This window comes from Atractosteus spatula, chromosome 5 (genome assembly GCF_055471065.1).
Source record: "Atractosteus spatula isolate fAtrSpa1 chromosome 5, fAtrSpa1.hap1, whole genome shotgun sequence".
NCBI classification, from domain to species: Eukaryota; Metazoa; Chordata; class Actinopteri; order Semionotiformes; family Lepisosteidae; genus Atractosteus; species Atractosteus spatula.
The window spans coordinates 37,128,154-37,138,861 of record NC_142710.1 but is presented as its reverse complement, the minus strand read 5'-3'; the positions used below and the strand labels follow the sequence as shown (position 1 = coordinate 37,138,861).

Sequence of the window (10,708 nt, the reverse complement as noted above, 5' to 3'; positions counted from 1 at the left end):
CCTTAACTTGCCTGGATTTATAGACATCATGATTCAGCCCTGAAAACCATTTCCCTATTTATTTTCCTGCTGCTCCACATCGCCCAATCCCTCCTCCAACATACCACACCTTCCCCTCACAGTGCAACAAGACTCCTCTTTATGGCATACCTAATGCAGCGAAGCTTACACTTGCCATGAGATTAGTTCTGTTAGCCATTTCCTCCTTTTTCTGTCCATTGTGCCAAGTGGCAAAAAGGTATTTTTCCAGGTTTTCTCCAGTGATCTTGCTGACAACACAGAAAAGTCTTGGCGCTGACTCTTGCACACAGAGAACACAGAAATACATGCTGCATTTACCTTCCCTCATTAGTGATATTTTTAAAGGCATATTTTATTTGAATCCTAATGAATTACATATGGTCTGTATTATTACGGCAGAAATAATTCTATAATAATTTCTAAGAATACATTTAATAGATGGAGGGGTTTCACAAACGGGTTTCAATTAGTAATATAAGGAGCTTAACACAGTCATGATTTCTAATAGTGGCATTTCTTAAGCCGATCTTTGGAAATCCATCACAAATGATTCCTACACAAACCAGTCCCCTGTTCATTTATTAATGATATATACAGGTTAGTCCCAAGACCTGCCGAGTCTGATTAGCCCTTCGCGTTGCGCCCGTACTGCACTGTATTCAAAAGACCTCAGTGATCAGTGATGATCTTCGAATCCCTCTCGGCTTTTTCCCACACTTTCTTTCTAACGCACCCTTTTATTTTTGGCGATTCTGTTGAAAAATACCAGTATGCAAACTTTCTATTTCGCGCTCACGAATACAGAAAATGAAACGGCAAATTGCGATATGGTATATTAAATCATTTTACAGCATTTTGCAATTTTATATAGGCCCGTATAAAAGGTAATAAAAATAAAGGTGTTGTTCTTGTGCGATTGAAGGGTATTTACGTATTAAATTCAGCATGCATAGTAGACGCGTATTTTTGTCCAGATCTAGGAGTCATCTTTTTGATTAACAAAAGTTACATTTACATAAAAACATTTTGCAAATGTCCAAAAAATGAATGCCTCTCTTTCGTTTCGTTTATTACAGAGTGTATTGACAATGCATGACGTCCCTTTTCCTTTTCTTTATGGGTCCATTCACAGCTAGAAAGTACAAATCACCAAGTTGGGTACCTATTGTTAACGAATGGTTTTAAGTTATGCTGTTTAAATAATAGAATGTTAATGTATACAGTGTACACAGCTTCCTTCAAAATATAAATAAAACAAATTAAAACAATTGATAAAAGGGAAATGCTTTGAGTAAATTTTAAACAAAGCCAGCCTGAAATAAGGTTATTTTGTGAAGAATTCTAATTATTTGTACATACCACAGTTTTACAACTAACATGATACATTCCCTCCAAATTGCAGAACTAGAATTGAACTCCAGACTGGAAAATCCGAAAAAAAGGGGCATTTTAGGAACTCGGGTTTTGACTAACCAATACCGCCCAAATGATTTTACTCGTTTTTTCTAACTACCTTCCGCTTATTCTGCGATGCTTGCACAAAGCAAACAGAAGTGACTTGCTTTAGCTCTCACGCTTTTCTCAAAACTGTCTTTTCCTCACTTGCTTTTCAAAACTGCACAGTCGTCCGCCAGCTTTCTCAAGCCGTTTTTTTAATACTTTCCTGCCCTTCTCTATTTATGAAAACGTCACTTCAAGTCCCTCCCTGTTTGAATCTCATTAGTTTCTTGTGTGTTTCTCCCTGTCAATAATCCCGAATCCAGACTCTCTCTATTTCCATCCCTCTCTATCTGTCAATCAGCGCCGCCTTTGAACTGAAAACCACTCCGACCAACTTCAACTCACTCAATCCGAGCGGCTCAGCTCCATCTCCGGCTTCTTTTTCTGCCAAGATTCCCCTCTTTTTAGTTTGTACAAACCGCCAGTCCTTGGAAAACGCTAATACAGACCCTAAAGTTTAGCTCGGATTCGGAATCGCAGAGATCAAGGGTTTAAAAAACTTTGTTTTTTGCCCCCAAAATTGCTCGGGAAAATGCCGCAGCTTAACGGCGGTGGAGGGGACGACCTGGGGGCGAACGATGAAATGATCTCCTTCAAAGACGAAGGGGAACAGGAGGAAAAAATTTCGGACAACTCTTCAGCAGAAAGGGATTTAGCAGATGTCAAATCTTCTCTTGTAAACGAATCAGAAACTAATCAAAACAGCTCGTCAGATTCAGAGGTAAGTAACAAGCAACGGGGATCGTTTCTCGTGTACTTTCCATTGCATTCTCCGTCTCTGTATAGTTCACTTTGCAACCACGTTGTTCCCGAAAAGAATCTAACTTTTTCTTTTTTATTTTTAATGCAATTCTTCTGTTTCATTGTATTTCAAGGCGGAAAGACGGCCTCCGCCTAGATCAGAAACTTTCAGAGACAAATCAAGAGAAAGTCTAGAGGAGGGTGAGTTTCTACTTTTTTTTAACTCACACACAGACTTTCACACTAAAGCACCATGTAAGCGTGCCGCGTGTTTTTTAATGGATTCTCGGATGCTTAAAAAAGTTTTCAAGGCACTCACAAAAGTTTTCTTCTTCTCCCCCGCCATGTTAGCTGCGAAAAGGCAAGATGGAGGTTTGTTTAAGAGCCCACCATACCCGGGTTATCCATTTATAATGATCCCCGATCTTACGAGTCCGTATCTTCCAAATGGATCGCTTTCCCCAACTGCACGAACAGTAAGTTTTTTTTAAATTTAATTATCCTTTTTTTCCCCGAAAGTCACACATAAAGGCAGTTGGCTAATTATGCATGCATAGGTGTGTTAATACCGAAAAAAAGTTTCGCAACTTTTTTCAAGTTCTGTGCAATGGCATGTATTTACCTACCATAACCATTACGTGTTAACATTAACATTTGCATCTGGTGATTATCAAAGCAAGTGTTTAGTTTGCTTTTCATTTGTCTTTTGTTGTGTTCTGAATGTTTATTTTACTATGCCTGTAATGCAAATCATTTGTAAAATTTAAATGTAAATTGACATGAAGTTCGAGTTTTAATGTATGTACACACGTGTAAGTATATACATATATATGCATTTGAAACACCTTGAAGAACGTAGTAGACGAATCGGAAAACGTTTTGCTTAACAAATCAAATGTTTTAAAAATGAAGTGTTTTTACCATAACAAATTCAGTCGTTGTTAGAGAGAATGTGTCTTGCGTTTCACTGAACACTTTTTGTATGTTGCAAAAACAACGTTGAAATACATTGGTTTGCTAATTTACAGGAGCCCATTGTTTTGTTTTTAGTATTTCACTTATTTTTAGGTCAACGTTGCTTTTGAAAACTTTTTTAGAAGGGGTATTGTTTTTAAATATATATTTAAAATGTTTCCTTATTATTTGTGTAATGTAGTTTACTCTACGTTTCCCAAAGAAGTCCAAGACGACGTGTTGCTTAGTTTCTTTACCGCACACAATTAACGCGAAAGTTAATTATTACTGAAGCGGAAATTTGTTTGCAGTGCCGTAAGATTTTCACCTTAATAAAAATTCTAACGACCTAATCATTCATCTAATTGGGAACTTTTTTTGAGCTCCTGTTAATGACAATAATACACGTATTTCGCTGAATGTACAGAAGCAAGTTTTTGACGAAATTAATGTATTTTATTGTATTTGTGCTACGCTGATGTTAAAAAAGTGCAGTTTTTAACTTTAAGGCCGTCAATATTTTGGTATGCATTTTTGCAAATAGCCTGTCGCTTGTTTATAATAAATTAAAAACAAAAAAAATGTTGCCCTCATAGACGTACAGTGCTTTGATTTTTGCTTTGTATGGTCATAGCATAGGAATGATGTTTGTATGTTTATTTTATCTGCCTAGATAAATATTACCACTTGTTGTCATATGGTGGCGTTTATAATGTGGCTTTGTTATTCATATATTTTTAAATATAAGCCATTATTACCTTCCTAGTGTATGTTTAAGTACTGTAAATACTGCTGTTTAGGAAACATTACCATAATAACGGCACCTCTTTAAAATCATAAGCTATTTAAAAAAGATGATGCTTAATTAAGGTATTCATACAGTATTTAGTTAATAGCATCTATCAAGTTTGCTTATGTATTTTAAGCAGTAGTTGTAATTATGCATATTTACTCGTTATCCCACAGCACAATAGCAGTCCCACTGGGACAATATAAATGCAATTGGGGCAATTTTCTAAACTCAGTGGTTTTTATATTTGTTTCTAATTACAAGTCCCTGCTTTAGAAACTGTCATATCGTATTATAGGGTAGGTATAGCAGCACATACACAGGAAAATATAATAGCGCTGTCCTCTTCAGCAAAGTCACATTTTTCTTCATTTTCAATGCAGATGAATGCACTTTATTTTCAAAGTACATTAAAATAAATTTAATCTGCATTTTATTCCTTCATATTTTGAATACGTTTCCATTTCATGGATGCTTTTAGAATTATCTTTAAAGGTGTATATTATCTACAGCAAGCAGGGGTTGTCTATTAACATTAGTTATATCCCGTTTAATAGGGGGTGTTATTTTGTTTGTGGTTTGTTTACTGTTTCTACTCCTTTACTTCCCCCTTAAAACTAAAAATAGTAGACAGATTTTAGACATGTGATTTTGCCGCATAATACAGAAACAAATGAACATAGACACAATGGTTGCATATTGTGATATTTCACCAACACTTAGGCCTTAAGCAATTTTAACATGCAAAAAAGCAGAATCGAGATGGTAACATCAGAGTTACGTAAAAAAAGAAACATTCATTTATATATTTTCAAACTGGCATTTTTATTTGCAAGAATTTTAACTTTATAAAATATACTTAAGTATAACAGGCTTTCAGATTGAGTCAGTATTTTGACTTGTCATGTATGCTGAATTCTTCCTTATCCATTTTCTTGTTTGCTGGTGTCCGTTAAGTTGGACAATAATGTGCATATTTACAGTATTGAATATAGACCTGTGTAAATCAAGTTAGCATAATTTTATATATAATGGTATAAATAATTTCAAATACAAGTGAATAACTGCAGCACCGGAATCTTTATGATAAAACTCCAAAACACCTGCAGTGGGGGACAGAAACAAATGAATGTATAAAAAGTGATTGTTCACCCTTGTGAAATGTTGTAATAACAGGGCATTTGACACATTCCAGATTCCTGCCCTATATTGTAGTGTTAGTGATCGTTATACAGGCCATTACATCTGAAAAGGAAATTGGTAAAATCACACCATTCTTTAAAAGCACAGGTGTTCTTTGGGTTTTGTTAAAAAGAATGCTGAATTACACTGGTTCTGCCTAGCACGCATTTTAAATTTTCACTAGCAGATACCTTTTTTTGGTCTCTTCAGTCCTTTTGTCATCCAAGGTAGACTTTTTCTGCACTTTTATGGGGGGGGGGTTCATTCAGTAATGAATGAATCCATTTGAACTGGTTATTCTGGGCTTTATTTACAAGGGGGTATAGTCAGTTATTTAAATGTGGATTCAAATCCATGTGGCTTTCAATCATTTTCTAATGACTGGAAATTAAAGCTGAAAGATTGTGGAGCTGTGGACCTCATCAGCCCGGCATCCCTTTTTACTAGGCTGAGTACAATAGATAATGGTGTGTAGATTCTCTGCCAAGTTCACTACCTTTAGAGTGGCTTTGTGTAATACCATTAAAGCTTTGAACACCTATCTGTGTTGTGTATATATAAATAGGTTACATAGTTAAGCATAAATAATTTAGAAGGTGATTATCTTGCAATAAACATTAGGACATTATGAAATAGCTCGTAGGATCATTTAAAATGTGTGCACAAGATTATATTAAAAAAACAAAATTATAAGACATTATTATTTCCTGCTAAATATATGTGAATGCTGGTGTGATGAACTTTAAATTTTATTTAAACTGCCTAATAACAACCTTATTTTTTCCCCTTGGTTTGGTGGGTTTACCATCTTGCTTAGGCAGAGTAATGAATAGTCAGAGCCTTGCTTTGTACGGTACTTGGGAAGCAGCATTTGTTTGTCATGCATTTTCCTTGGGTGTCTTATGCCTTATTTTAGATTGATTATTACAGTGTTGGTATGATATTTCTCTTGTTTGCTTAGCTGAGGGCTAATGGTAGTTTCTAAAAAGACAGGTTAAAAAATGGTTTATTTAGCTCTGTGTCTCATCACTAGCTGCAAAAGTAATATTAATGACAGTGGTTTTGGCTCTGACAGCTGCAGATTTTTGTGATAATGCGCATTTCTATACTGTGACTAAAACTCGAAGGAGATTTTTCCAGCTGTCCATGGGGCTGTATTTTAGTTGGATATTGTCTGGCTGTTCTTTGTGAAGGGGAGGCTGGATTTAACATGCTTCCTGCTGTATAGTGACTATATGGCACTTTTTTTTTTCCTCGGGGGCAGGGGTTAGAGAAGGGTGGGCTGTCTAATTTGTCTGACCTCAGAGGCTATAACAACTGATAGTTTGTTTTTCCAACTACCTAAGTCTGAAGTGTTTCATAATTTAGTATCGTTTAAACAAATTGACAGAAATTCCTGTCGAACAGTGTTTTTCTTTTCTAGATAAAGACATTCTATTTTGCTTTAGCGGGTTCCATTTCATAAGTGGACGCAAGTCTCGTCTCTCTGTTTATCTATGTGTCCACATTTTCTTAAATGCAGAGCAGGTCTAATGGCTAGATTATAACTGCAATCCAAAGGTAAAGGGTTAACTGGGCTCCTTCAGGCAAAAATCACACCTCAACAGGTCTACTGAAAGAAATGTGCCACAATCGTCTGCTGGCAGGCCGTGCAGTGTTGTAAATCCACAGGGTTTATTTACAGCCTGGAAGATTTAAGAATGTTAAGATATTTGACGCCACTCTAACATTATAATATCCAGGGTCTGGAGACTCTGGCAAAGGGTCAGGTTTCCCTATATAATTATAAGCAGTTAGAAATTAAACAAAAAGAAACCACTGTCTATAAATATTTTAACTGATATCCAAACCCTAGACTTTTAATGTATTTTTGTTGGTCATTCTGTTGTTCTCTTATTTGTTCACTACTGACAATTGTCTTTTAGCATCCCAGTTTTTTACTTGTTTTGTTTGTCCTATGTTGTGGCAGTTACTCGTCTCTGAAATAAAAATCTGCCCGGTGAAGGAACTGAGTGATTAATGAAATAAATGTTCTGCTTTTTTATGAAGGTAATTTTTTTTTTCCAAGTAGAAATAAATTCCATTTAGCTGAGAAGGCTATAACGTTTCTGCCAGATTTGGACTAGAAGCGTCAAACCGTGTTCTTGCTTGTTTGTAGATATCTTTTTTTAATTTACCGGGATAAGCATAACAATGGAATGTGAATTGTCGTCTGGATTATGTGTGTTTTTTGGTGCAGCTTTAAACTGTAGTGCCTCAGAGGTGAATACGATGGTGTAATAAGGACTTAGGAAAGGCCCATACCTTATCAAATTGGCTTTACATGTTAATGGTCCCTAATTGCTATCCGCAGGGGTTTAATGGTAGTGAGTCTTGTTTTGTTTAAGTTGCTACAAAATACATGCCAAGCTTATTTAGAATGTAGGCAACCTTTTGTTTTGCAAATTACTTTTGTTTATGAAACATGGTTTAAATCCTCCAGTTGCTTTTAGGCCACCTTTTCATGTTGTTGTTCACATTTGACACATATTGGGGAAAAATCCCTGTTTTATTATATTTTTCATCTTAATAAACACTAACTAAAAGGTCTGGTCTGGATTTGAAGGAGTTAAGTTCCTCACTAAAGTTTGGCACCATTAAAATAAATTTGAGGCCTGGTAGGCATTAGTGGGGCACAGCACATTTTCAGAGCTTAATTAGTCCAAACTGTAATTGTTCATGGTCTGCCAATAGGAGTAATGTTCAGGAAAAGTGGAGTTGCACTAAATCGTCCTACAGTTTTTAAAACAATAAATCACTTGCATATTTGTGTAGTGATTCAAATGGAGCCGAGTCCTCTCCCATCTCAACATGTGGTAAATTGTAAAGTCAATGAATTGCAGATGTAGAGTACAGTAAGGTTTTGTAAGTGTTGGTGAATGAATGGAAAAGATTCACGCTGTAAATATTTACTGAGATTACTGGATCTTTGCTAGCTGGGCTTAATTTTCTTGTGTTGATGATGTTGGCAGACTGCATTATTTGGATGCAAAGGAAAGTTGATCGTTCTGATTTTACATCTTGCTTTGTTTTGTTGTGTATTTGTTTTGTTAAACGTTTCTGTTGTATAAAAATGCAGTGGTTTTATTTCAGCAATTAGATAATCCCTATTTGTTATTGAAACTTGAAAGGATGTACCAGAACTCAAGCTGTTTGTGGTTACAACTGATTTATTCAGTTTTCTTCAACCTAAACATATTTTTCCTCTGCAAATAAGTTCTGTATTCTTCTTTTGTTATGTTGGGTGGGTGCACTAATGAATATTGATACTCATTTTTTAAATTGTATTTCAGTTTTGTTTGGTTTACAAGTAGTGTAAGGGGAAATGATTGTCTATTCTTAAGTGTTTCATGTTGAAAAAGAGGGTTTTATTTAGTCAGCAGGTAGCTTCTAAAAATTTCTTTGGTGTGATGCCCCTTTCTTTTTTTTTTGCTGCGAGTCATCATATTGGGTGTGAGATCTTACAGTTTCTTTCAACAAGGCACTCGTAACAATATCGGCACGACATATGTGCTAACTTTCTTTTTGAAAAGAAAAATACAATAATCTCTTCTGTTTTTCACCATCCTTTAACCTTAAATTGAAGTGGATTAAAAAAAAAACAAAGCACAGCAAAATGCAAATCTTAATTTGTTTAAAGGCTAGCCTATATGTTATGGTGGAAGCGAGGATAAAATGAACAAAGAATCGATATGTCAGGGAGTTGAAAGTGTGTTCGGTGTGTCTTGAGCACTCAATTTTCCTTAGTCTTTTGTGTTTCCAGACTCTGTTTCACTATCAGTAGGCCACTGCAACCTGGTTTTGCTTCTTGAAACTAGCATTAGCTTTGCAGCTGTGCACCGGGCCCCAGTCTAATGCATTTCCATAAAGCTTTAAACACAAAGATTGCTCTGTACATCTGGAATGCAACTTTTGTCATCTGTTAAATATAGTCCATAGGCCCACTCGGTTCCTCAAAACTGGAACATGGAAATTAAATTATTCACTGTATGCGTGGGGAACAAAATGCATACCCCAAGACTCCAGGTGGAAAGATTCCAAGATACGTTTTTTTATTTATTTTTAGGATAGTTATTTAAAAAAAAAAGTCAGCAGCAGTCTGATATTCCAATGATATTTTTAAGAATTTTATTTAGTCATTGATTGCCTTTGTTAGTGTTTCCTCCCCCCCTCCCCGTATGAATAATGCTGTATAATTCCTGGATTGTTGGAAGAAATTTCTTTCAGGTTTTAAGAAATTAATAGGTCTGTGTTATGCACTATACCCTTGCTGTGGCAACTAACATATCTTAGTGAAGATGTCAAGGTTTTTCAGCTGATGGACTCAGCTCCTTGTCAGTAGTATCAGAATTCTTTTGTAGGCTAACTGTGCGGAACCCTGAGATGAGCTTTTCATAGACTCTAAGGTTATTGTACATTGGAGATTGTGTGATGAACTTGAAAGGATTCATTTATGTGCACAATTAGCACAATGGTAATTCTGTTATGTGCACTGTGTAACCTAATTTTTATTACTGCTATTTATATTATTAAAATTTATTTTTGTATGAATCTGAACTAAAATGCAACTTAGTAGGTGGTTGATTTATTGTTTCCATTTGTATTATGTTGTGAGATTTTAACAGTTAACGTTACATATTAGTACAGAAAATTAACGTCACTTGTATAACGCTACAGGACATGTTCTTTCAAAGGCATGATTATTTTTTGGGGAAAACAAAACTTCAGTTTTGAGGGTTATATTTAGAATTTATTGAGACTGTTGTTTGAAATGTGTTTAACTCAAAAAACAAAAAATATATAGGTTGGAAGTTTTGATTTTGCATTTTTGTGTTAAAACATTCAACATCAGTATGTTTAGTAGAATTATTGTCTGTAGCTCCAGCAATAATTTTTCTTTAGGGAAGAAAGCTTTTGCCTAATTCAGCTTTAACATGTTAGATTTGAAATATAAAAAAACCCAGCAGTGACCACTGAGACAACTCACAAATAAAACTAGGAAAACCAGAAGAATACAACAACTGAGCAATGCTGTAAACCTGAATTTATTTAATTTATACCTTGCTTACTGACTAGAAAGACCTTTGGGATTTTTTAAATACATAGTACAAAAGTACTTGGACAAAGGCAAGTGCTTGTTTCTTCAGGAGAAACTTGAATAAAGTGATGAATGGACACCTGGATTGAGAGAGAGGGCAGAGAGGCCTAGTAGCAGGGGAGAGAGGGGTTGTGGCTCAATGTGTTGGTATTTTTTGTCAGCAGAACATGTAGAATGCAAAAAACGCTTTTGAGAATCAAGGAAAATGGAGAGGCACCGTATCTAGTATTTTAATGTTTAAAGAAAACGCTTTTACAGCTCTTAAAAAAATGAATTACAATTTGACACTAAGAATTCTACAATTGTAGATTTTACGAAATCCTTGACATGCTTCCATTTTTTTTTCAAGCATTCAAGGGGCTTTCAGTTAGTAGGGGAAGAGA

General features: G+C 35.4%; 1 protein-coding gene across 11 annotated transcripts in view; it reads left to right on the top strand.

The window, feature by feature from the left end:
* The first annotated feature begins 1,602 nt into the window (after positions 1–1,602).
* tcf7l2 (transcription factor 7 like 2) overlaps positions 1,603–10,708 on the top strand; it is a 109,095-nt gene continuing 99,989 nt past the window's right edge. For 10 of the 11 annotated variants that reach the window (XM_088915843.1, XM_088915840.1, XM_088915841.1 and 7 more), the window contains exons 1-3: positions 1,603–2,242; positions 2,397–2,463; positions 2,614–2,738. In XM_088915843.1, the coding sequence (XP_088771969.1) occupies positions 2,054–2,242; positions 2,397–2,463; positions 2,614–2,738 (381 nt within the window). In that variant the 5' untranslated portion in view covers positions 1,603–2,053. The remainder of the gene's footprint in view (positions 2,243–2,396; positions 2,464–2,613; positions 2,739–10,708) is intronic. The other variant, XM_088915838.1, reaches the window with a different exon arrangement.